Source organism: Artemia sp. Qi Xiang Cuo, chromosome 6, assembly GCF_049724085.1.
Source record: "Artemia sp. Qi Xiang Cuo chromosome 6, ASM4972408v1, whole genome shotgun sequence".
Taxonomy (NCBI): Eukaryota; Metazoa; Arthropoda; class Branchiopoda; order Anostraca; family Artemiidae; genus Artemia; species Artemia sp. Qi Xiang Cuo.
This window is the reverse complement of record NC_142799.1, coordinates 33,509,274-33,536,405: the sequence shown is the minus strand read 5'-3', so window position 1 is coordinate 33,536,405 and position 27,132 is coordinate 33,509,274. Positions and strand designations below refer to the sequence as shown.

The following is a 27,132-nucleotide window of genomic DNA, read 5'->3' as shown; positions in this document are numbered from 1 at the left end:
TTCGATCCCAGCTGCCGCTAGGTTGTGGTGGCAGGCTTGCTGCCTGTCTCAGTAAAAAAAGACCCGGCAGCTGAAACTATAACAATTGTGGCCCCCTCCCCTATGCGCTATCAGTGGCGCTTTAGGATATTACCGCCCTTTAATTCTTATTATCTATTTACTATTAGTTGTCAGCTTATACTCATCTCCCTCCTATTCTTTGTCAGATCTTATCTCTATCACAAACTTTATCAACAATGTTGTAATTTTAAGATATTTCTGTTTTCTATTTAATATTATTATCTTATAATTTTTACCTTGCTCTCTAGCATTATATATTGTAGTGTAACGATCAGTTTTTTTTTTTTTTTTTTATACCTAGTCCTCGTTGAGTGATTAGCATACGAAACTTCGTCATTTAATTTTTTATGTTGGTGTCAAGAACTATTTAGTTACAAATCATAGAGACAATTTTAAAGGTTATGTTTCAGTTTTAGAAGAAAATGGTTCTAAACCCGAGAAATCTGTTGTGAAGCCTGATACAGACGATGAAGAAGAAGGGGAGGACAAAGCAAAGAGTGAATCCGACGATGTTTTCAAACTCACTGGTCAACCTTCGGAAGAAGACGAGCTTTTATTTGCAGTGCCGATTGTTACAGCCTATTCCGCACTTTCCAATTTCAAGTATGTTCTCTTCTCCATCCTTATAACTTTTTCAACATTTTTTTCTTAATGTGATATTGAAATTAGTGGTTTTATTAAATGGGCTCGGAACAATTGCTTAACCAGTGCATGCTCATAAGTGTGTAGAAAAACACTGCTTTATTGTTTAGAATATATACATTAGATGTTACAAAAACAGCTTGGAAAACAAATGGGCTCTGATCGGCAGGAGCCCGTTCCGTAATCTAAAATCTGTGGATATTTTATATAGGACAATATTTCATAAATTATGGAATTTCTTGCTTAAAACTTCTCAAAGATACCAAGGATAACATAACTCTTGCACTCTTTATGCGAAAAATTGCAGATACTTTGAAGGGAAAGTTTTGGAAATGCGAAGTAAATTTCCGTTATAGTAGTTATAGTGGAGATTTTCTTTGAGGGAAAAAAGCGACTAAGATATGCAGTTACTAAGTTAAATTAAATACCTTTTTTCTAAATATATATATAATAAATTCTTTCATGGAAGCTACACATTCAGGCAAGAAAGTATAAGCTTATTGTTATTAATTATGATTAAATATCGATGTTTAAATTACCTATTATCATGAAACTAGTTTTCATACTTTTTACCTTTCTTTATTGGCAGTGAAGAATAAACGGTTATTGTCTATAATACGTGAATACATCTATGGAAGCTAAAGGCTATCCCAGTTTCCTCATAATGAATCTCGGAATTCAAGCCCTATGGCTAACTTTTAGAAGAAACAGACGATTTAAAAGAGAGTTAAATTTTAAAACGCCTTTTTGTCATCACACCTTAAGTAACTTAGTTCCTGAATAATTTATGTTGTTCAGGTTTTTTTCATCTGAAAGTAAGAAGCAACATCAAAATTTAAAGCGATCAGAAGTTATTTCTTATATGAGGGGGGGGGGGGGGTCCCCTTCCACAACCCTCGCTCTTCACACTAAAGTCTTAAAAACACTTCTCATTTAGATTCTACCACCCTTGTGTTTGAGCAGTATTTCTTAAAGAGTTTTGACAAAAAGTCAATCTTTAGAAAAAAAGCGAGGGCTGAGGAAGGGGCAACACCCCTCATATACGGAATAATTTACGTTCGTTTCAAGTTTTAATGCTGCTCCTTACTTTCAGTTGAAAATCTTGTTTTTATTTATTTAATTTCTGACGGTTTTTCAAATCATACCACAACTCCCCTCCCCTCATCAATGTAAAATTTCGCCTGGAAATTCTCCATTGAAATTTTCCTCCCCACAGAAAATATTCCCCGTGAATCCTCCACCACCAACCACCACCACTCCTCCCTCACAAAAAATGTCTGCCCTAAAAGATTCCGTATATTTCCCAGTAACAAACACTATATGTGAGCAAAGACCACATTGCTTAACTTACAGCCATCTCCCCAGTGACTACACGGGGAGTGTCAACCGCAAAGGTTGACACGCCCTTCTAACTATGCTAATTGGACATTCTAACTATGCTGAAACAAATATCAATCTAAAAATTTTGATCGGATTTCTTTGGGGGGGAAAAAGGGACGTGGAAGGGGAGCTAGCTGCCCTCCAATCTTTTTATCACTTCCAAATGGCACTATAACTTTTGATTTCTGTTCAAGTTAGCCCTCTTTCGGTCTTCTAGGGCCATTAGTTCGACACGATCAACCCTGGAAAAAAATAAATAAACACGCATTTGTGATCTTTCTTCTGGCATAAATACAAAATTCTGCATTTTTGTAGATAGGAGCTTGAAACCTCTACTGTAGGGTTCTCGGATACGCTGAATCGCATGTTTTTTTTTTTATTAAGATCGTTGGACATTTTGTGGGTGTTTCCCCCCTTTTTCGAAAACTAGGCAAATTTCACTGCCTCGTAGGTTCTGATAAACATAAAAAGCCGATTCTTCTAATGCATCTATTGTTATCAAAATTCTGTTTTTTAGTTTCAGTTACTGCTAGGCTGAGTCGCTCCATACTTCGTCAGCACGTAACAGTTCGTTGGGACGAACTGTTTGATTATTAAATATTCTCTGATCTTCCCAAGCTTTTATTTATTTATTCTTTTTCTTTGGAAAGGCATTCGTCTTCAAGAGGGCAATGTGTGATCAAAGAATGAACTTTAAAAGCCAAAATCTTTAGTATTTTTGGTAGTTTTTTTTTTTGAATTCTTAAATTAATTATCAACTTAACTAATTACTACTCAAGATTTATTTCGAATATCCTCTGCCAAATGTTTTTTTCTTCTTCTTTTTAGTCCAAATCATCTCTCATAAACGTAATCTTTTTGGAGGTGGACACTCCTTACTGCCTTAGCATTTTTTTTTTCTGTTCAGGCCACAGAGAAAGGGTGTTTAATGATTGTGACAAGAATTATCAGAAATTGCACTATTCGAATATTGACTATTATTCAAACTACGAAAAATATACACGCTTGTTAGATAAGAAAACGCAAACGCTGAAGAAAAATGTAAAAAACGGTTTGGATCATTGGTGAACCCCTTGAGATTTTACCCTCGACAGATGATTTTCCATACTGAACATTAAAGTAGACAGTATTAGTTTATTTACAGAAGAAGTTATTGGCGTTTCTGCTCTTCTGCTATTCCATTGTATTCAGGCATCCGTTTTTTTTTTTAGTCTGCACATTTGCCAAGTAGCAAAGCTACAAAAAAATTTGGTTTGGCTTCAGTCAACGTCAGTTATGCAATATTTCGCTGGTCTCCAAAACGAAAAATTGTATCTCTTTCTTTTTTAGAATGAGAGAAGCATTTCTCTAGTGTATCTTATACACTGGTAACATTTTTAGGCGTATTTACTTCTTCTAGGGATACTGGCAAAGATCGGGAACAAATTTGTTTGTACCTCTAACTCAAAGACTATCAACATTATTTTATATATGCCAAAAAGTTGCATATTTACTTGAATGCAAACTGTAGTCTCTTTTTCAAATCCTCGGAGAAAAACAAAAAGTTCAATATGCTTATTTTTGCTCTCGTATAAAACTACAATATGTACTTTAAAAATTATACAACTGTTCTTTTTAGAAATACCTACCTATCGAATGTTGACCCTAGGAGATCTAGCTATCCCCTTGAGATCCCAGTTAAATTGATGAGAAACCACTGAGATTTAATAAGCTGGCCATTAACCGCCATTCTAATCGATGTCTTCTTGATGGGGTCTTTCCATGTCTTTTTAAACGTTCTTTTATATCTCTGATTCCTACAATAAGTGCTCTAAGGAATCTTAGGCCCATTGTGCTCATTTCAAATACCAGCTTATTCCAAGGTTTTTGAATTTTGTTCTTCTCGTTGATCTCTACCGAGGTAAGATAATGTTAGCCCAAATCAGTCACGATCTTAAATCCTTCAGGGATCTTATACCACTGCTATTTCAAAAGGCCTTGAAAATCTGGATTACTCATTGTCCTTGATGAAGCTAGAACACTTGGTGCCCAGATGATCGTAACGAGAGGGCTAAAATTGCTTTCAGTTTGCAGATAATTTTACTGTTCAAGCAGATATTTAAGACAATAAAACATAGGCTTGATAAAAAGAAAGTGTGGTCATATAAACTTCGGAGGGACCTCATTGGATTGGTAATCAGACGGTCTAGTGCTCTTTTTAAGAGTCAAAGTGATCGGAGGGCAGCTCCCCCTCCCCCCCCCCCCATACACGTCGTATTGTCCCGAAATTCATCTAATGGAAATTTTGAGATAGCCATTCTATTCAAAATAGTCTAAATATCATATAACACGGCTTTTAGGGTTGAAACAAACCCCAAAGAGTAGGGGCAAGGGTTGTAAGTTATGCCCAGGGGGTATTTTAGGTTTTTATGGAAGGGATGGTTGTTTAACTTTAGAAAAGGCAAAAGTGATGGAGGGCATTTAGCCCCATCCCCCTACAACCCTCCTCTTCACCAAACGTATCTGATTGAAATTATGAGATAGCGATTTTTTTTTTCAAAATAGTCCAAAGAACATATAATAATGTCTCTATTAGGTTTTTATGGAATAGGTGGTCGTATAAACATCTGATGGGGCTTATTTGATTTGAAATTGGAAGTTATAGTGCCCTTTTTAAGAGTACAAGTGATCTGAAAGCAAACAGACCCCCCCCCCCTCTGCGCTCATCATTTGCCTTAACTAAATATTTTTCATTTAAAAGTAAAGAACTCCATTAAACCAAAATGAACAAAAACTGAATCAAATAATCTACCAAGCATACAACTACCACAAATCAGTATCAATAAATAATGTAACCCAAAACAAATAGGGCTTATTTGATTTGAAATTGGAAGTTATAGTGCCATTTTTAATAATCGAAGTGATCTGAGAGCAAACAGCCCCCCCCCCTCCACGCTCATCATTTGCCTTAACACTTCCAATCAAAATTTGGAGATAACAATTTTATTCATTGTAGTTGGAGGTTTTAGGAATTATGTCTGTGGGGAAGGACCCCCCCCCCTACAGCTCTCAGGGAAAGGATTTTAAGTTATGCCCTTGTGGTATATAAGGTGCTTATAAAAAGGGTGGTCGTATATGCTTTGGATGGGACTCATTGGATTGGTAATCATAAATTGTAGTGTGCTTTTTAAGAGGCAAAGTGATCAGAGCGCAGCTAACCCCCCCCCCCCACATACACACACAAACACGTCGTGTTTTCCTAAAATGTATCAAAAAGATTTTTAGAGACAGTCTTCTCTCTCAAAATCGTCCAAACAGCGTATAGTAAGGCTTTTGCGAGTGGTTTAAACCACCAGAGTCTGAGGATGAGGTGTTTAATCAATGCCCGTGGGGCAGTTAAGGTTCTTATGAAAGGGATGGTTGTATAAGCTGTGGAAGTGGCTCATTTGGTTGAAACTGGAAGTTCTAGTTGTAGTAGTAGCACCAGTAAATGTAGTAGTAGCATTAGGAGTACAGTTAATAGTAATAGTCTTAGTAGCAGTTGTTGTAGGAGTAGAAGCATTAGTATTATGATGCAAATATTGTCTTTTTGTTTTTTCAACATCCCCCACAACAAGCGTTGTAAGTTTTATTTCACATATGAAACTGTTCCTAAGATATTGCTGATATGCCCTTTTGACAACCTGCATACGGATGGCAAGTTGTCATCCGTACAACAGAAATATTCTCTGAAAATATCACCTTCATGCCTTCATAGGCTAGGGATTTTGAACTGGCCAGAAGATATCGTGTGTATTCACTTAATGATGCTTCTACGGTTACTGTAATTAACGACACTAAAGGCATTAAGTTAAAACTTTTAGGAAACGTTTAGGAAGAGTTTCAGTTAAACAAAAAACCTATATGCATGCAGGTATTTAAAAGGGCATATAAGCACTATAGGGCATATAAGGACATAGTTAGGGATGCTCTATCATAGCTAGTAGTATCATTGATATTTTAAAGGAGCTAGCGTGATTGAAAATTAAAAGTTCTAGTGCCTTCTTAAGAGTCAGAAGTGATTGTAGGGCAATAAGCCCTCCTCTTTAGCTCATAATTTTCCAGACACTTCTAATCAGATTTTAAGACAGCCATTTTGTTCAGCATAGCTCAATGGTCTGGTAACTATATCTTTAGGGTTATTGGGTAGGTCAACCCCCCACAGTTGTGTAATTTGCTCATTATGCTTAAAAATTAAATGTTGCTTTAAAATTAAATCAAAGTACACTGTTTGTATTATGGCTGCCCATAAGACATCTCAGCAATACACCAATAACAAATAAGGGCATTAATTTCGATTTTTTGGGGCTGGTTCTATTATTACTTCTGCTCTTAAAATTTTACTAAATCAAGAGAGTATAATTCTATCCAGGCTCTGAAAGAACATAAATATAATTTTTTGGGAATGGTATTAATCTTATTCATCAGGTCAACTAGAGGATGTGTATAAATAAATAAAACCAAAAACAAACAGAAATTTAAATAAATAAGAGTCAAACTCAAAACTAGCAGAAATTAATATGAGTATGGTTAAAAACCCCTATGTTTTATAAATTCCAAAACATAATTAGTGATTTACTGAAAAAAATTATTTTAAATCTTTTAACATTTATAACTTTAAGAAATCAAAAATTAATTAAGATTTTAAGGAATAAATATCAGCATATGGATATTAAACTGACAATGCACATTTTTTTCAGTAAATTCATTTGAATTTTTTTCAGTAAAGTACAAATTATATTCTGGCTTTTTGAAAGCATAGGGTTTAGAACCCTACTCAGATTTATTTCTGCTCGTTTTGAGTTTGACTTATTTTAATTTCTGTTTGTTCTGGGTTTCATTTATTTATCGATACTGAATTTGTGGTAGTTGTATGCTTGGTAGGTTATTAGATTCTATTTTTGCTCATTTTTGGTTTAATGGAGTTCTTTACTTTTTTTGAAAAACTTATTTTGTGGAAAAAGTTTTTTAAAATTAATTTTAATAAAAGTAAGTTCTAGCTTTTCATCCGTTTTATTTCAATCTATTTCTTTTTTTCGTTTTACAAATTTGATAAGAAACACTAATAGAGTGTTTTTGAAATAAAAAGCTTTAGCCAGATAAATACTTAGAATATCCTGAATATTATTGTATTCATTTCCTTCCTATGTAGGGAAAGCAATGGTTGGAGGGGAGGAAGGGGGCAGTGCTTACCTGCGGTACTTTATAATTATAAATGAAGCTTTGACGTTCACATACGGTCTAGTCTTCTTTGATTAAAGTTGTGATACCTATTCGTTTAGTATATCCTTGAAATACGAATATATTGCATCGTAACATTTAGCTATGCTATTCTTTCTTTTGTTTTGCTTGTTCGTTTTTGCTTATAATTTTGGAAGTCCCAGTTCTTTTTTCCAATAGAAATTTGTATTAGAACTTATTATTTCTATTTCTCTAATTCTCTCATTCATTTATAGGTACAAAGTTAAAGTAATACCAGGGACATCAAAAAGGGGCAAAGCAGCCAAAGCAGCTCTTCAAATGTTTACAATGGATAAAACTGCTTCGCAACGAGAAAAAGACCTTTTGAAAAGTTTAAAGGATCAAGATGTGGCTAGGAATTTACCGGGAAAGGTTAAAATACTTGCTCAAAACTTGAACAGAATGAAAAAGTAAAGACTCCCAGAAAGACGAATGTGATATGAAAAAGTGTAATTTTGGATAAATTAAGAGTATAAAATATTCCAAGATAAAAGTGCATATATGTTCTTTTTATTATCCTGAGCAATAGTGGCTCAAAGTTCACTGCGATTTGCGCCCCTTTTGGGCTAACTTTTGTTCTAAGCTATAAGTACCATTGGGCTTGTAGCATGCATTTAAGGTTCAGCATAACGATTTTCTTTACAGTTTTTGGCATCAATCTTTAATTTTAGCAGTTATTCTCAAGTCAATCAACAGCCTTGACGTCAAACCCAAGAAAGAAAAAATATAATAGGTGCCCTCGTCATGGGTGCCCATAAGGGGAGGCAGGAAGGGGCTCCAGCCCCCCCCCCTGGCGATATGACGCTGCCTCATATTTGTATTAATTTTAAAAAAGTTTTCCACAAAACAAGTTTTTCAAAGAAAAGTAGAGCTCCATTACCCCAAAAATGGGCAGAAATAAAGTCAAATAATCTTCAAAGCGTTAAATTACCACAAATCACTATCAGTAAATAAATGACTCAAAACGAACAGAAATTAGAATAAATAGCCAAGTCAAACTCGAAACGAGCAAAGATTAACATTAGTAGGGCTTGCAACCCCCATGCTTTCTCAAGACCAGAACATAATTTAGGCTTTACTCAAAAAAAAAAAAAAAAAAAATGACCGTGGATTGTCAGTTTAATATACACATATACTGATATTTATTCCTTAAAGATTTAAATGTTTTTTATTTATTTAAGGAAAAAAAAAGTAAAAACATTTAAAACGTATTTTGTTTTCAGTAAAGTGCAAATTGTGTTCTGGTCTTTAGAAGGCATGGGGGATATCAGCCCTACTTATGTTAATTTTCTAACAATATTTTATTTCTTTTCAGTTTTTTCTATAAGAATCCATAGTTTGGCTTGCTATTTTTATCTTGGGATAAACCTTTTTAACAATTTTTAATCCTGGCACAAATAGTATTTTTTTTTAGTTTAATCTTATACCGCCTCAAGTCGACCTGAAAAATAAAACTTAATATCATTCCCAAAACATTCTATCTCTGCTCTTTGACAACCTGAATACACTTACACTCTATTTACTTATTTAAATTGTAAGAGGAGAAGTAGTAATAGTAGTAGGCCCAAAAACTGCAACTAAATACCCCCAGTCATTCTCGATATATTGATGGAGTGTCTGATTGGCAACCATAAACACAATACCTTTTGGTTTAGTTTTAAAGTAGCATTTAGTTTTATAGCATAATTGGGTGGCCAAATTGCATAATTGGGAGGTGGTGGTTGACATGCCCAATAAGACATAGACATAGTTGCTAAAGACATAGTTACTGGACCGTTTTACTACGCTGAACAAAATGCTTGTGTCAAAATTTTGACTGGATGTGTTTTAAAAATGAATCCCCTTGAGAGACGGGCTGATTGTCCTCCAATCTCTTTTTAAGCTTAAAAATAACATGAGAACCTTAATTTTGTTCCAAATTAGCTCCTTTAAATGTTTCAATGATATTTCTAGCTATTATAGAGTTGTGCTGCCTATCATATTGCTTATATGCCCTTTTGAAAACCTGCATGCATACAGCTTTTTTGTTCAATTGAACCTCCCCCTAAACGCTTCCAAGAAGTTTTACCTTTATATTCTTAGCGTCATTAGTTACAGTAACTGTAGTGGTAATATTCAAAGTATAGAGTATAGACATAGTGCCTTCTGGCTAGTTCAAAATCCCCTACAACTTACACTTAAGGTCTAACTTAATAATATAAGTTGTTCTTGAGATATTACTTTGTCACCTTTTCGAAAGTCCACATGCTCATAGTTTGTTTTGATTCAGTTCAACGTCCGCCTAAATATTCCTTGTATTTGATTACTGAAGACATTATTATATGCTCTTTGGACTATTGGTTACAAAATGTCTGTCTCACAATTTTGATTGAATGTGTTTTGAGAAAAGAGGATGTCAGGTAGGGTGGGGGGGGGGGGGGTTGGCTATTTTCCCTCCATCACGTTTGACTCTTAAAATGAACTAGAACTATACATTTCAAGTCAAATGAGACTCCCCTAACGTTCACAAGACCACCCCTTCTATAAAAACATTACATGCCCCCGGGGCATAACTTACAACCCTTGCCCCCAGACTCTGAGGAGCTGTATAAAACCCAAAGACCTTACTGAACGACGTTCGTATTGTTTTATGAAAGCCGATTGTCTCCATCTTTCTGTTATATGTATTTGGGGAAAATATGACGTTGGGGTATAGCTGCCTTCCGATACATTTGACTCTTAAAAGGGCACTTAAACTTCCGATTTCCAATCCAATGTGTTTTGGGAAATGATGGGTGTGGGGGAGGGGGCTGGTTACCCTCTAATCACTTTTGACTCTTAAACAGGGCACTAGCTCTTTCAATTTCCAACCGAATGAACCCTTTTCGAACTTTCCACGACAACAAATGACCATCTTACCATTTCTATCAGACGCATTTCGGGAAAAAACGACGTGTGTGTGTGTGGGGGGGGATATCTGCCCCCTGATCACTTTGACTCTTAAAAAGAGCACTATAACTTCTGATTACCAATCCAATGAGCCCTCCCCGAAGTTTATACGACCACCCTTTCTATAAAAACCTTATATGCCCCATGGCGTAACTTAAAATCCTTGCCCTGAGGGCTATGGGGGGGGGGGTGGAATTTCATCCTCAAAGACATAATTTCTGGACCTTTCAACTACACTGAACAAAATGTGTATCTAAAAATTTTGATTCGATGTGTTTGGAGAAATGATTGGAGTAGGGGGAGAGGGCTGGTTCACCTCCACTTACTTTTGACTGTTAAAAAGGCCACTATAACTTCTGATTACCAATCCAATGAGCCCTCTCTGAGGTTTATACGACCCCTTTCTTATAAAAAAAAAAACTATATCCCCCAGGGCATAACAACCCTTACCCTGAGTGGGGGGGGGGGGTTTCATCCTCAAAGTCATAATTTCTGGACCTTTAAACTACACTGTAAAATTTGGTTATCTCAAAATTTTGTTTGGATGTGTTTGGGGAAATGATTGGTGTGGGGGATTGGCATTGGGTGCCCTCTAATCACGTTTCACTATTAAAAAGGACACTAGCCCTCTCAACTTCCAATCGAATAATCTATTTTTGAATTTTTTAAGGCATTTCTTTATATAAGAAGGGCCCTAGTAAAAAAAAAAAAATAAATAATACATTGTGCCCATATCGTTCTTTACTTAGGCAGCGCTCATGCGCTACCTATGATATTTTCTATTATACAGCAATAGAAGTGCCGACTAGACCAGGTAAGCCCCCTCCTAAAATTCAGCCTCTGGGCGCCCATGATCTTCATTCATTTCGCATACTGGCTTATGCCACCTTGACAAAATCTGCTTTCCAATTTAATTAAAATATGATAACATATAGGAATTTAAGACTAATAGCATCGGCTAGCCGGTAGATTCCCATCGAAGAAAAAAAAACGGGACCTACTAACATACTACCTGTCGGGCAATCTCTATTGAAAATTATGGTTCTTTTTGAAATCCTGATCTGTGGTAGCGTGGAAAAGGATACGCTGCTTGGGTCCATTAAAACGGCTCATATTCGCTATGGACAGGATTGCCTTAAGGTTCAAATTAGATTAAAAGTCAGACTTTGAGGTTGGTTAAAAATGAAAATAATTTAATTGATAAAAGAAATTAGGAGTTTCAAGTACCCTATGATTTTCAATTTTAATTACCATTGCAAATCCTACATTCTTTTTTAAAACCAAATGAATTTATAAGCTAAGTGCTTTTGCTGCATATTATTTCTGATAATAGAGGGCTTAGAACCAGCTTTCACTGAAGATTTGAATCATTTTATTTATTTATTTTAGTATAGTGATATCAATAAATCAAGGACAGATAAAATGTGCTAGATATGTACTTTTATCATGGAAAGTACATATTTTTCGTCAACAGAAAATACAGAAGAACTGGTATGTTTCTTACACAATTCAGTTGCGGTTTATAGGCAAGAACCATATAGAAAAATGATCAGCCTTGTCTATCAGTCTAGAAAAGTTTCGAATACTCGTTTCACAAAAAGCTCAGAGTAGACCCTAGCCCGCCCGCTACAGTCGTGATGGCTAATGTACTTGAAACAGGCTTCTAATAATGAAAGTACATATTACGTTTCCCATAATGCTACTCATTAGTTTTATTTATTACAAAACTTGTTCATAAAAAGGCACTTAAAATTGAACACCGAATCACTACACAATTCATAAATAAAACTCATATTACTAGGGAGGTTCATAAATATACGATTAATGGTGCTTGTATATATCATCCAGATCGACAAGGAGTGAATGCCTGAAGCAGTTTTACTTAATATGTCACATGGTGGTAAAAAAAAGGGACTGACGCCCCAGATTGTTCTAGGAAGAGATTAATAGAAAATGGATGAAAATATATAGGGATGCGTTGGGAAATGGATAAAAATGAAAACGTAGGACAGGATGAGATGGACGAATTTTGTTCCCCAGCGTGTTAAGCTAAGTTAGTTGCAGTAGTCATATAGACATAATCGAGATTGAAATACGCAGTATTTTAGGTCAATTGAAAAATAATTAAGTAAAGTTGAAGAAGAAAGAAATAAAAAAGATAATAGGAGGAATCGAATGAAATTTCTGTTACAACAAAGGTACAAGCTAGCAAAATAAAGAGAATACAAAATAACGATTATAACAAACAAAATTTGTGGATTAATAGGTGGCGGGGATATGATCGCCCAACATCCCAATGGTTACAGCTATGTTCAAAAGCTGTATGGATAAGTGCTCAAAGCATAGGACAATTTTCTATCTAGTGTGTTTTGTTTTCGTTGATAATAACTTGAATCTAATAAATGACTCCAAACATTTTGTGCTTGAGGCTGTAGATACTTTGACTCCTCAGTGAATCTTTATTCTGCTAAGACTAGCACTAGCACACCAAATCCTTTCTCATGAACATCTTTTTCCCTTCGACTCTTTGTATTAATGGGGTTCGAACTTTTTCTTTGAAGCTGAAATTTCGTAAGGCATCATTTAAAGTTATTAGCCCCGCTTTTACAGTTTTAGTTTCGAGCTCGTGATTTTCACAGCTATTCACAGTATATGATTCTTTCCTCTGGGCGTCATTGCTAGTAGATTGACCACCCCAAATGTTTATCGGTTCACAGAAAATGTATCCGATTTTTTGATAAAAACTTTGCTTGTCTATAGTAGACAGGTATACCGTCTTGATTTCTTTCGACGCTAAATATTCTTCAGTGAGCTGCATCAACTGTGTCCCATATCCTTTGCCTCTCAAGTCCTTTCGTATAATCACTAAAATAGATTAAACGTCAAAAAAAATATTTATTTTGTTTATAAGATAAGGCACATACATAAGGCTATACAGTTCTCCCTAACTACAACAACAAAAATACGATAAATTTGAAAATAGAATATTTAGTCAAATAAAACAATCAAAATATAGTTATGAGAGTAAAAAAAGAATGAATAAACGACATAATAATTATAACGCATTTATTGAGGAAAAGCAGAATAAAAGCAAAAGAGACTTTTTACACAAGAGTTTGAAAAAACTTCCTTAGAATCTCAAAATTGGGATTTTTCAGAGAATTGGGGCTCTCATTGGAATTAGGAAATGTTTCTTATTCTCATGTCAAGTCTGCCTCCAAAATGTTTTTCTAATAAATGGAAATGATGTTGTAAGCTTCTAACAAATATCTGAACTTTCCTATTGTTTTGAATTTCGCCAGGACTCTGATTGAAGGAGCGATTACGGGACTTGGATAGATCTCTTGAACTGTCATATTATGGCAATTTACGTTAGTTGTTTTCCTGTCTAAGGAGAATGAATAATACCATTTAAGTTATATTTTACTAAAACCTCTGACACTGTGCGGCATGCCACAACATGGCTATGGATTAGAAGTACTCAAGACAAAAGTGTTAGTTTTTTGTAGCAATTCTCTTGATTTTGTGGAAACGCCCATGCTTCTAAACCGAAAATTTAAAAACAATAATGCCTAAATAATACTGAAAAACGTAACGAATTTTCCATCCCAAGAATAGTAGTATTATTTACAGAACTACTAAAAGACAAAGAAAAAAACTTTTTACTGAATAATTTGTGAAGTTCTAATATCTTTCATCTTCACTCCTCCCGTCCCCCTCTCTTCTAGCGAGTGTTTTGTAGTCACCTAAACTTTACACTGACTCTTTTTAATTATTGAGTGTTAGTTTATCGCCTGATGTAATACTATGGCTGGGACGAAAAAAAACCAGTTATCACAGACGTTAATATAATAAAATTTCAAAACCCATAAAACCAGCCAAAAGCGTGATCCAGTTACCAAAATATTATGTCACAGCAAAGTGCAATTCATTTAATCACCATCTTAAATTGAAGGATTTAAGCTTCGTTCACCAAACTTCACCCCCCGATGCTGCTGTTTCCAAAAACGCGGTTTTCAGGTAATGTGCCAAATTCCATCAGTTCTCATAAAATATGGTTATTTCGGAGGGTGGTTTTGCCCGGGGAGATCTCTGATTATCCTCCCAGTAAACTGAAAATAAGAAGCAAGCTACGAACGATCTCCTTTCGTCTGATGCACCAACAATACAAAATGCACTCAGACAAAGACTGAGCTGTATGAGCATATAACTTTGGCTTTACTTTTAGTTGTATTAGATTTTTTCTAAGCTGAAAAATTCTGAACTATTTTAGACATGCCTTTTCATGAATTTTGAGTCATTAAGCCCTTCTCTTGCTATGATTATCTAAATTGTAATTCAGCGTTAAACTTATGCTCTAAATCTAGATCTATTCAAAATTAGCATTTCGTTCTGTTAATTTTACTTCAAGAAGTTGTTTTCAAATTTCTACAGTAAGAACAAAATCCTTATCATTGTAGATTTGTTTTTCTATTGCACACAAACATGACATGCAGCTAATGTTATATACCAAACAGTACTGTGTGTTATTATAACAATGAGCACACAATGTACATGTGGTGTTAAACATCTTCAAAGCCCTACAGACATTGCATATAGCTCCTTGCATATTTAAATGCAGTCGGTAGCAAACAGCCTACAGTATTTCAAACAGTTTGTGGTAACGAACTGTAAGCAAGGAGCAACTCGGCCCAACTGTGACTGAAACTCTAAAAAACAGAATTTTGGTAAGAGTTGATACATCAAACGAAATGGTTTTTTATGTTGATTCCAAACAAAGAACATTCATTAAGTTTAATGTTACCCATCAAAATCTAAGATCATTTGAAAATTACCCTGATTTTCTAAAAAGGGGGGAACACCCCCCAAAAAAATCAAGCAATCAATGAAAATCACAGCACCAGACTCAGCATATCAGAGAACCCTACTGTAGAGGTTCAAGCTCTTATGCAAAATTTTGTATGTTTTGTCAGAAGGACAATCACCGATGCGTATTTATTTGTTGTTTTTTTTTCTCAGGGGTAATTTTATCGAACCAGTAGTCCTAAAAATTCAGCAGAGGGCTCATTCGAACGGAAATAAAAAGTTCCAGTGCCCTTTTTAGTCATAAATAGAAGAGTCCACATATGATGTGCTCTATTTGGATGAGAGTCTAAATTTTAGGAAGGTATTTTACTTATCAGCAATTTGTTGTTGTTTTTTTCAGTGGTAATTGAGACTCGTTTGAAGGAAGAATTGGAGTTCTACTGCCATTTCTAAGTAGCAAAAAAATATGCAGCACTAAAGTGCCTTTTTCTGGTCTTTTTTGGCGTAAAACAACAACTTTCACCCAAAAAGGGCCAAAAAGCACTGGATTCGAAATCCTGACCTAGTCAACCTATTTAAAACTGGCAAAAACTATGATGATCTTCCTAGTTTCGAAGGCAATACGGCAGTGCATTCATTCATAAAAATTCACGTAGTCTGTAAAAAATAAAAGGTTAATATAAAAATTTATTTAAAGCTTCATTTAAAGTTGATTCATTAGATATTAGATAAATTATGGAGAATGGTGTAAAACTGCGTTTCAACTATTATAAAGGAAGGCTGGTGGATCTTCCTGTAGGTGGAGGGAGTGTGCCTGAAGCGTCAAAAGGTATGTTTTATGTCCAAATTTTGAACTTTCCATGAGCCTTCAGATAAATATAGAGGGAGATTCGGAAAGGAGGAGTGTAGAAATAAATATCTAATCGCCCACTACTCCGTGGAATATTTTAGGACAAGGCCTAGAATGTGGGTGCTGCAGGGTGATGGTGCACCTCTTATTGCAGAATCGCTTTTTTTTTCTGCGTAACATAAAAAATTACACCCCATCCAGAAATTTCTTAGGAGTGGGGGCGAGTGCGACCAAGAGCTTTGTTTTCACTGAGATTAAAACACGAGTTTTCCCATTTTCGTACAGTTTTTAATGTCTTCGGGTTTCCCGAAGAGCATTACCCCCAGCCGGCATCCATTGGGAATACCCATAGCAAAAACAGGCAACCCTGGAAATGACCATCCCATGACCCTCCCATTAATAAATATTTTGAGGGATACACGTTTTCACGTATGATTATCATCATCAAAGCATTGCTGTGCGAGTATTAAACTTGAATGCAAAAAACAATGGCTGAAGGAGAGAGTAATTTAGAAGTTTTTCCTCAAAAGCAATTCGCACATGAAAGTTTGAACAGTTCTGGAAACAGGGATTAAAATACCCCAAAAGGGTGTGCAATCCTGACAGAAATTATGCAATAAAATTCAACATTTATGAGAAACCAAAAGCCACTATCTGCAAAACATGGAAATTCCTATTCTCTCAGGGTGGGATGGTTGAGCAAGTGACCATCCATAGTTGGTAGTCATAGATTATTAAAAGAGGGTTCTTTCAATGATAAACATGAGTGGTAATTGAGACTCATTTGAACGGAAAATTGGAGGTTCTACTGCCATTTCTAAGTAGCAAGAAAATGTGCAACACCAAAGTGCCGTTTTCCGGCCTTTTTTGGCGTAAAACAACAACTTCGACCCAAAAAGGGCCAAAAAGCACTGGATTGAAAATTCTGCCACAGTCAACCTATTTAAAACTGGCAAAAACTATGATGATCTTCCTAGTTTCGCTGGCAATACGGTGGTACATTCATTCATACAAATTCACATAGTCTGTAAAAAATAAACGGGTAATATCAACATTTATTTAAACCTTCATTTAACGTTGATTCATTAGATATTAGATAAATTATGGAGAATGGTGTAAAATTGCGCGTCAACTATTATAGAGGAAGGCTGGTGGATCTTCCTGTGGGTGGGGGCGGGGGAGCGTGCCTGAAGCGTCAAAAGGTACGTTTTATGTCCAAATTTTTGAACTCTCCATGAGCTTTCAGATAAATATAGGAGATTTAGGAAGGAGGAGTGTAGAAATAAATCTCTAATCACCCTCCACTCCTGGGAATATTTTTGGACAAGGCCTAGAATGTGGGTGCTGCAGGGTGATGGTGCCCCTCTTAGAATTTTTTTCTGCGTAACAGAAAACATTACACCCCATCCTGAAATTTCTTAGGGGTTGGGGCGAGTTCAGCCAAGAGCTTTGTTTTCACTGAGATTTAAACGAGAGTTTTCTCATTTTCATACAGTTTTTAATGTCTCCGAGTTTCCCGCAGAGCATTGCCCCCAGCCGACACCCATAGCAAAAACAGGCAACCATGGAAATGACCATCACATGATTAGTTATGATTTTTCAGACCACCCTCTCCTTAATAGATATTTTGAGGGATACACTTTTTCACGTATGATTATCATTCTCAAAGCATTGCTGTACAAGTGTTAAACTTGAAGGCAAAAAAATGGCTGAAGGAGTGAGTAATTTAGAAGTTTTTCATCAAAAGCAATTTGCACATGAAAATTTTAAATTACGAGCGATTAAATGCACTGACAAAAAAAGGAACAAAAGAACTCACAAACCAATTGTTACAGCATCTCAATGGTTCAATTTTATTCCTGCTTTGGGTTGGCAGACACTTTGTAACAGGAAGTAGGCTGTTACGCTTTGTGACAGTAAATAATCCTTCTGACTCGCGAGTAGTGAGTGTCCAAACTTAAGGTAAAATTTTGACAGGCTAGCTCAACGTCTCCCTTGACAATCACTTGGTCCCATTCTACTGCCCGTATTATCTCCCTGATTTTGCTGTAGTCGGTGTAAGTTCGTTTAGTGCAATTATTTTTCCGTTGGCTAAGCAGCAAGTCATCGCAGATGTAGTCGCTGGCACTAATAGGGGGGAGGTACTCAGTATTCACTAACAATCCTGGGTTGTTAGTGATTGCCAAATCTAGTAGGGATGGCGTTTGGTTATTTTTACACCGGGTTGGTTGGTCTATTACCCATTTAAATAAAAAAACAAGTTTTTTTTTAACTGAAAGTAAAGAGCAACATTGAAACTTAAAACAAACAACAATTATTCAGTATATGAAAGGGGCTGTCCCCTCCTCAACGCCTCGCTCTTTGCGCTAAATTTTTTATTGTTTTAAAACGTAGAGTTGTGAGAAAGAGTCAAACTTTAGCGTAAAGAGCGATGCGTTGAGGAGGGACAGCCCCTTTCATATACGGAATAATTTCTGTTTTTTTTTTAGTTTTAATGTCACTCCTTACTTTTAGTTAAAAAAAAAACTGTTTTTTTTTTGTTATTAAATTTCTAAACGTTTTTGAATTAACGCAGGTTTTCAATTGATCTCACCATACATGAATAATTAAAACGAAATTTGCATATTATTTTTAATTTTTTTTAAACTAACTAATATTAATAATTTTTTTTTTTTGACAATAAGGTTTTTCTCTGAGAACGACTCCTGAATCACAAAGACTGTATAATTAGAATAATACCTTCTTTTAAAAGTTAAAAACAAAACTTTAGCATAAAAGCAAGCTATTGAGAAGAGGCAGCCCCCCCCCCCTTATATACGTAACATTTTCTGTTCGTTTTTAGTTTTAATACTGCTCTTTACTTTCAGTTGAAAACTTTTCTTTATTTAATTTCTGATTGTTTTTTTTAAATAATGCTGGGAAATTCAGGGTCCCCTTCATGGAAATTCTCTTCCCCCATAAAAAACTCCTCCATGGGAAGATGCTCCCAGGTGACCCCCTCCCTCCGACCCCCCACCTAAAAAAAATAACCCCTGAAAACGTCTGTATACTTCTCAATACTATATGTAAACAATGGGCAAAGTTCATAACTTGCAGTTATTAGATTTTTCGACTATGCTGAATAAAATGGCTATCTCAAAATTTTGATTGGGTGACTTTGGGAAAAAATGATCATGGGAGGGGGCCTAGTTGCCCTCCAATCTTTTCAGTCACTTAAAAAGGGCACTAGAACTTTTAATTTCCATTCAAATGAGCCCTCTTGCGACATTCTAGCACTGGGTCAATATGATCGCCCCTGGGGAAAAAAACAAACAAATAAACATACATTCTGTGATCTTTCTTCTGGCAAAAAATACAGATTTCCACATTTTTGCAGATAAGAGCTTGAAACCTCTGCAGTAGGGTTATCTGATACGCTGAATCTGATGGTGTGATTTTCATTAAGATTCAAGAACTTTTAGGGGGCGTTCCCCCCTTTTTTCAAAAATTAGGCAAATTTTCACAGGCTTGTAACTTTTGATGGGTAAGACGAAACTTGATGAAACTTATATATATAAAATCAGCATAAAAATACGATTGCTTTGATGATCTATTGGTATCAAAATTCTGTTTTTTAGAGTTTTTGTTATTATTGAGCCAGGTCACTACTTACTTACAGTTCATTACCATGAACAGTTTGATATAAGCTATTGCTACCCAAATATTCAACAAATGGGTTACTGACAACAGAGCTTTGTTGACAACCTAATCCCTCAACCCATTTGACATCCGGTAGATTCAGGTTTTCAAGAAGAATTAAGTCCTGATTATCATTATTGAATGCTTGTTCAGCAAACTGAATTAGAGCTTGGTAAGATGCAAAAGTATCTGGACAACTGGGGCTTCTATATATAAAACCTATCAGTAATGGTTTTTCCTCATTAATAATACTGACAAAACACTCTCAACTCATGGGGAATAATCATGATTGAAAGATAAATCTCTAACCTGTATTCCTTCCTTTGTGTGGATGGCGGTGTCTCTCCTGGGGTTAGTAGACAAATTTGAGACCAGGTGATATCTAGGTATCCTTATGTGGTTTTCTGCTAGTGGCTTGCTGGAGTTCTTGGGTGTCATTCACGAATGCACACTATATCATAATCTCCAGTGGTGGCTGCCAATTTCAGTTCCAGAAGCTTGTTTGTCACTGTATTAACGTTTGTGTAAAGCAGTTTCAACACTTCCTTTCCACTGACTGGATTGTTATTGTGTATTGCATTTGGTAAACTTTTATAACTTGAGTTTGTTGAGCTTGAGCAAGAATGGAAAGCATCACTAATATCATCATCAACACTAATACTACTGGAAATTGAACTATTTACAGTTGGGCTTGTTTCAGTGCCTTTGTGCAATCAAAGTGAAACTGCACATTCCCCTTCAGCTCTTTTGATTTAGTTACAATCTCCTTTTTAACCTTGTAACTGTCTGTGAGGAAAAGAACTTGGTTCTGGAGAATTGTTTTAAAGTAGCTGTGGTTTCAGAACCTTGACAGATGGCAGGTTTTATGTTTGGGCAAGATGGTCTTGAATAAACATTTGTATTTCAGCAGCCTCTTCACACGAATCCGATATTCCATATGCCACATTGTTAGGCTGACGTTTCCGTTTTTCTCTGTCCTCACGAATGATATTTCTCACGTCACTTCTAAACTTCGTTGCACTGTCACTATGAGATTGACTCAGCTTTATTTTAACTATGTCATCTATTTTAGTTTCCACCTTGGCTAGAGAACATTTATTTGCAACATCACTTTCTAAGTTTAAGATCCTACTATTCATGTTCACTAGTTCTTGCTTGAGATATACTTGGAACTGATTAAGCAAGGGGGTTACAGCTTTTGAGACAGTTGATTCAATTAGCTTTTGGGTGGTGTTTGAGCCTAGGCTGGTGTCCACTAACCTTACAAACCAGGCAAAACCATTCACACGTGAGTCTATCAGTCATTTTTCAGAACAATACATATTCTGACAGTGAGATCCCAATACACTCTATGCATAGCTATTTGTCACAATTGTCACATGATATGACCAAAGACTGCTCTTCAAGTTTAACCTGACAGCTATGGAGCTACCATACTTATCCTCATTCTTTTTAGGACTTACCCGGTTTCTCTTTTTGTTTGTTTTGGGCAGCATTATAAACTACTGACAAGATGGGTAATGTCAATATTCTTTGAATTTTCAATTCTCTGCAATAAAGCAAGTTCTTAGCGTCAGAGCTAACTCAGCAAGAAAATTTGGCAACACCAGCATTACAAGCTTTAAAGATTCTGTGTAAATATTATTTCTGGAAAACCTAGGTATTAAGTGTCTATGTGTCTGTACATTTGTTATGGTGTATGTATGTAGTTTATGCAAATGTATGGTTGTTTTGTGTGCAAACAAACTGTCTCTGCATCTATTTCTTGATTTTGTATTTTTCTCTGAATGGGCAATGCATGTGAATTTTTTCCTGTGTAAGAGTGAACATCCATGCATGTGATATATCTTATTAATAGTGTGAATGTGCCTATATTTTCCCCTTTATATGGTCATATGATTGTGGTTTCAAATCAAGTGTGCCTTGAAACCCTGTATCATAACATAAACCATGTTTGCATATGTACTGTATTAAACAAACACACCACAAAACACATAACTAAAGACATTAGCCACAAACTGCTAGTTTTTGGGTAGCAATAATGATAATAAACTTTCCTTTTGACCCACCTGATTCTACAAAGCATGCATCCTTTTCCCTTGGAATTTTGGATACTCGAGCATGTCCTATTGGTTCTTTGGTTTGACCATCAATGAGGACAAGAGATGTTGGAAATTCATCAAAAGATGATTCTAATGTGTGCATTCTAAATAATAAATGATAATTTTACTACACAATAATATTAGTACAACAAAGCAATTTTCAAAAGACAGTTGCTTTTTTGTAATTGTTTAAGCTAAAAAAAAAAAAAAAAAAAAAAAAAAAAAAAAAAAAAAAAAAAAATGTTGTGAAACAATTTATTGGAATTGGGACTTTCCATAGAGTAATATCCAACATTAGAATCAAACACTTTTCTCAATTTACAAAATAATTCATCCATCAAGTAAAATTTTCAAAATAAGCAACATTTTTTATTTATTATGCAAACATACACTCTATTTTGAGTTTTGGCAAGCCTCTTATTCAAGATATGCTAATGCTCTTGAAACATTAGTAGTTGATTGCTCCTTCTTTACTGATGACATCAGATCAACCCTTCTATGCAATATTTTAAAATAATTTTCAAAACCATACTGAAAAAAAGTTTGAGTGGTGTGTGCAATACCAATACCAAATCTATCATTTTTATTTGAATTTAAGATAGACCTATTGTTTTAACCTACAAGTTCTTTGTTAATGTAGCAATTATTAGACAATTGAAAAAAATAAACAGTTTTAAACGAATAACAAAATAGGATATGATATAACATAGCTTTGACTGCCTGAGTCCTTTTTTTACTTTTATTAAAATAGGCATTAAAGTCAATTTCGACAGAAATCTGTAGAAAATACTGCATATGAGTTTAGATTTTTTAGGGGGGGGGGGTCCCTCCTACAGTTTGTTGCTAAAGAATCAACAAATTTGCTCATGTAGCCTAACACCTTTGATTCTGTCTAAGAAAGGCTCTAATATTTCAACTTCAACTTCTTTTCATGCTGTTTACAGCATTTTTTAGAGGAACTTAAAACCTTGTTTTCTACTATTTGTTTTTTTTTACATGAACTGCTGCATCAAAAAATATTCATAATGACTAACTTGAGGTATTCATAGGATTAAGACCCAACTACTATTGCATAACCACATCATTTTCCTAACTAAAGTTATTAATTCTAGCTGCTCTGTATTGACCCCAATTGCTTCAATATTTTCCCCTGTTTCTCAATCTCCTCCTTTTCTAGCTTATTAATCTCAGTTTCTTTCCTTTTGCTCTCTCTTTCCCTTTCTTTTCTCAATGACTTTAAAAAAAAAAATTATGATATTGATGGTGCATGTATTTTGGCCTCAAAGCAAAAGTTGGGTATATTTTCTGATAAAGAAAGACAAAATATTTTTCCCCTAAAAAAACTAAGTTTTAAAAATGTTAGAGAAGAGGAAATAAGCTTAAACTTATCAAAATTTAAAGTCATACAAAACAGGGCTGCTATAATGGTGCTATGGCCTCCAATAAGTACAAAGAAAAGATAAACTGATGCTACAGTATACTTAATAGCAATTGTATTAGAAGTGGCATCATTTGAACACTCACAAAAATAAGATATCCATCCTTTGTAGATCAGACTTGGAAGAGTGAATACAGCCAAATAAATGATTTAAAAAATACCTCACAAAAAGACCCATTCAAATTAGTAACATGCTGAACACTATATGCCACTGTAGAAAATGAACTTTTGTAAGGAATGCTAACAAACAAATAGACAAAAAAACCTAAGCAAGTTCAAGCAACAAAGCAAAGCAAGCAACTGAACTGTCATACACAGCACAATAGCACTAAGTAAAGACCAATATGGCTTCATTGTATTATTTTTTTCCAGGCCAATTTGTGTGCAAAGAGTGTATAGAAAATTTGAAGAGGACTCATTTAACTGAAAATTAAAGTTCTAGTGCCCTTTTTAAGTCAGAGTCAAAAGCCCTTTTGAGAGTACAGTGTTGCCTATAGCAAAGGACTATAAGGATTCAATGTATTATTACCATTTTTTCCCAGTGACACTTCATATGGAAGGGACTGTCATATATATATATAGTTTGTAGGGGGCTCATTTGATTGAAAATTAAAAGTTCCAATGCCCTTTTTAAGATTTAAAAGTGTATGCCCTTTAATCCCCAAAGGCATCTGATCAAAGTTTGAAATAATAAGTTGTTCAAAATAATCCAAAGGTCAAATAAAGTTGCCAAGTTCAAAATAGGGATAAAATGCTTTTTAATAGGCAGTGTATAGAAATTCACAAAAATACCAGATATTTTGGTCATGTATACAGTGACTGTCATCAGTAGTAAAAAAGAGAATACCAGCAATATCTAAGGAACTGCTGAAGTTATTGAGTTGAAACTTTCAAGGTATTTTGAAGACAGATTATAGAGCAACCAGCCCCACCTCTTTGCCTTTTTTGGTGCTCCCTCTGCTCAACACTAATCAAAATTTTTGAAATTATCTTTTTGTTCTAACTAGTCAAAAGGTCTAATAACAATGTCTCCAGAGATACCATACCCCTACAGCCCTGGGACAAAGATTGTAAATTATGCAATTTGCCCATTGTTTACAAGCAGGATTGATCCTTTGGAAAAGGGGAAGTATTTGATTCCAGGTGTATGCAAAAAGGATAAGATTATTAAGGTGAGACTTTGGAAAATATTGAAGGCTATGTTAAACCAAATCAAAAGGCATTATATGTATCTAGTTTATCAAAAAGGAGGATCTGCCATATATAAAGAACAGCTGAGTGGGATGTTGAAAAGAGGTAGGAGGGATGCCAGCCCTCTTCCCATATTTTAGCTACCCTGACTCCAAAGAGATTCAATCAAAATTTTGGAATACCAATCTTGTTCAAAATAGTCTAAAGGTCAAATAACTGTGTCTATAGGATTTTGCCTGACTAAACTAGGCTACAATGAAATGTGGATAGAATGTTAGGCTATTTGAAATGAATTTGAAAAGTGGATAATAATGGTAAAAAATATGATCGATATACACAAGATTCCATAACTGACATAGGGACAAGGAGATTATACTACTCAATTCTTTTTGCATGCTCTTTCTAAACATTACAATCAATTCACTTACAAATGCAACCCCCTTCCATGATGGTCATATATATTGCTTAAAAAATATATAAAAGCTAAAAGAAAACTCTGAAATAATGAATTACTATTGTATGACATTCAGAAAGTTTCTACTAGTCAGATTATCATGTTTCCCTCCATTATTATGCAATTTTCAAAATCATTTCAAACACAATTTTGGTAAATTATGTATACAACTATATACATAGATAAATTGGAAACTGAGCAGATAACTGGTTTAATGTAAGTGCTAGAAGGTATGAATACATTGATGTACCAAAGAAATACATTGTTAGGGCCATGTAAAGGAATCAAATAGCTTAGTATATTTACCTTGTCCCTTTGTCAGTTATGGAATCTTGTACATATTGACCAAAAACATGATAATCTGATAAATAGAAGTACTCTGCATATTATAAAGTAAGAATTTCATTTTCAACTGTTTATTTTTTTATACCTTATGTTCCAGGGGCATGATTTGCTATGGTACAGGGTGGGGGAGATACAACTGCCCCTCCCAGACCCCAGTTTGCTCCTCCAGCTGAAATTTAGTTTCTTTAAAAGTCTTGTCAAACCTAAGATAAGCCTGCATAATTCAAGCATCCAGAGTTTGTTTTTTTTAGAATATCTTTACTTTATGGTACTATGTGGCTCCTTTTTCAGTTTTTACTGTCATTTTCACTTGATTTGGGAAAACTGGCTCCAAATCCCCTCCTCCCATAATTTAAACAAAAATTACATCACTGATATATTCCTAGGCTTTAAGCCTTTGTGGGACCATCAGGGAGGTTGGTGCATGTTATCAGAAAATAACCATAATATTTAGAAATAACATGAAATATGGAATATATCAAGATATCAATGTCTAATTGGGGCTATTGAAAAGCAAACACTAGCCTATATGCTAAAATTATGAAAAATACCAGTAAATTTTACCAAATCATATTATTGAATTACAAATAAAGTAAACATACCACCTGATGCCTTTTTTATGCTCTTTCTAAATATAATAATCATTTTTGTTGGAAATGAATTTTACCCCCACCCCTATATATACCAATTCAGGGTATTTATTTGCACATTAGGGGGTGGGGGTAAATTTTATTTTTGATGTAAATGGAAGGTAAGCTTAAACTTTACCTTAACCCCCCTAATGTGCAAATATATAGCCTACCCTGAATTTGTATATAGGCTAGGGGTTGGGGTGAGACACATTTCCAGCAAAGATGATTTTTACATTTGGAAAGAGCATAAAAAAAGGCATTGAGTGGAATATTCACTTTCTAAGTCAATAATATGATTTGGTAAAAATTTACCAAAATACCTACTTATATTTATTTGTTAGAATGTTTCCTTTAGAAGTGGCCAGCCACTATAGCCTATATATAACAACTTATATATTTCCTTACCTTAATTAGTTAGGCTAGGCCTACAGCTTAGGGTACCTTTAATTTTAACTGAAACATAAAAAAAAATTAGCCAACATATGTTAATGGGATCCTTACCGTGCACTAGAACTTCTAGGCCACTCATCATTTAATGTGTTGCAGCAAAATTCAGTGTGTTGTTTTTCTTTATGGAGTAGGACTAGAGAGCTCATTCTGACTTAAAATGGACTATTACGGTACTATATATACTAGTTATTTCTGAATACCCTGTGATATCCAAGAATATCACAACGTATGGTCATATATCGTGTCTGATGTCCTGCTAATGTTAATAATGAGATTATTCTCACATTCACATGTCAGGTTTTTATTTTTTTAAACCATTTGCGGAATATCAGCAGGGTTACCAAAATTCTGGTCAATGAATATGTCCTTTGAGCATCCAAAAATGTGTCCTTTTCAGCCAAATTATGTCCGTATTTTGTCTATAATATGTCCATCTTGAAATCTCAGAAACTATTTTTCTTACGACTGGTAAACCTCTTTCACAGGGGTCAGTTAACATCGAATATAATGAAAACGAAAAAGATTCATTTGGTTCATCCATAAAAAATGAACTAGTGTGTAAGCACAAAAGTCATAAAACATGTAAAAAGTAAAAAACTAATTGTCGGAGCTTAAGGACCATCTTCCTATGACAGTTCTGCTTGACAGGTATGGTCGGCATGAGGGTCAACATTTTCACTTCTTTTGGTAGCTTTTTGCCATTCAAAGTATTTCTTGCGCATGTCATAAGGTACAATCCAGGAGTCAAGCGACGTTGCGGAGCGGTAGGTAAGCTGGGTTGCCCTTCAATTAGGGGGGGTGACATCCCCAAAGGCATAATTAATTGAATTTTGAACAATGCTGAACAAAATAGATGTCTAAAATTCTGGTTGGATGCTGGTTTTCGGAACTGATAGGTGCGGGGGGGGGGGGGGGTT

The 27,132-nt window shown here is 35.0% G+C and overlaps 2 protein-coding genes across 2 annotated transcripts in view; one reads left to right on the top strand and one right to left on the bottom strand.

Annotated features, from left to right (window-relative positions):
* Clbn (Nuclear export mediator factor NEMF homolog Clbn) overlaps positions 1-7,905 on the top strand; it is a 136,824-nt gene extending 128,919 nt beyond the window's left edge. Inside the window, exons 16-17 of the mRNA XM_089090664.1 lie at positions 471-663; positions 7,557-7,905. Of these exons, the coding sequence (XP_088946790.1) occupies positions 471-663; positions 7,557-7,755 (392 nt within the window). The 3' untranslated portion in view covers positions 7,756-7,905. The remainder of the gene's footprint in view (positions 1-470; positions 664-7,556) is intronic.
* Positions 7,906-11,533: 3,628 nt separating this feature from the next.
* Naa80 (N-alpha-acetyltransferase 80) lies at positions 11,534-26,519 on the bottom strand. Its single transcript, XM_089090160.1, has 3 exons — positions 26,267-26,519; positions 21,673-21,809; positions 11,534-13,134 (listed from the first exon to the last, which is right to left on the bottom strand). The coding sequence occupies exons 1-3, from the start codon at positions 26,359-26,361 to the stop codon at positions 12,749-12,751; spliced, it is 618 nt and encodes a 205-aa protein (XP_088946286.1). The 5' UTR covers positions 26,362-26,519; the 3' UTR covers positions 11,534-12,748.
* Between the last annotated feature and the right edge of the window lie 613 nt (positions 26,520-27,132).

Excerpts from the sequence above, each read along its gene's own strand:
- Naa80 (XM_089090160.1), bottom strand. The coding sequence starts at position 26,361 with ATGAGCTCTCTAGTCCTACTCCATAAAGAAAAACAACACACTGAATTT. Across the intron at positions 21,810-26,266 it reads CCTAGAAGTTCTAGTGCACG|AATGCACACATTAGAATCAT; the intron begins GTAAGGATCCCA and ends TTTATTATTTAG. Across the intron at positions 13,135-21,672 it reads TGCATGCTTTGTAGAATCAG|TGATTATACGAAAGGACTTG; the intron begins GTGGGTCAAAAG and ends AATCTATTTTAG.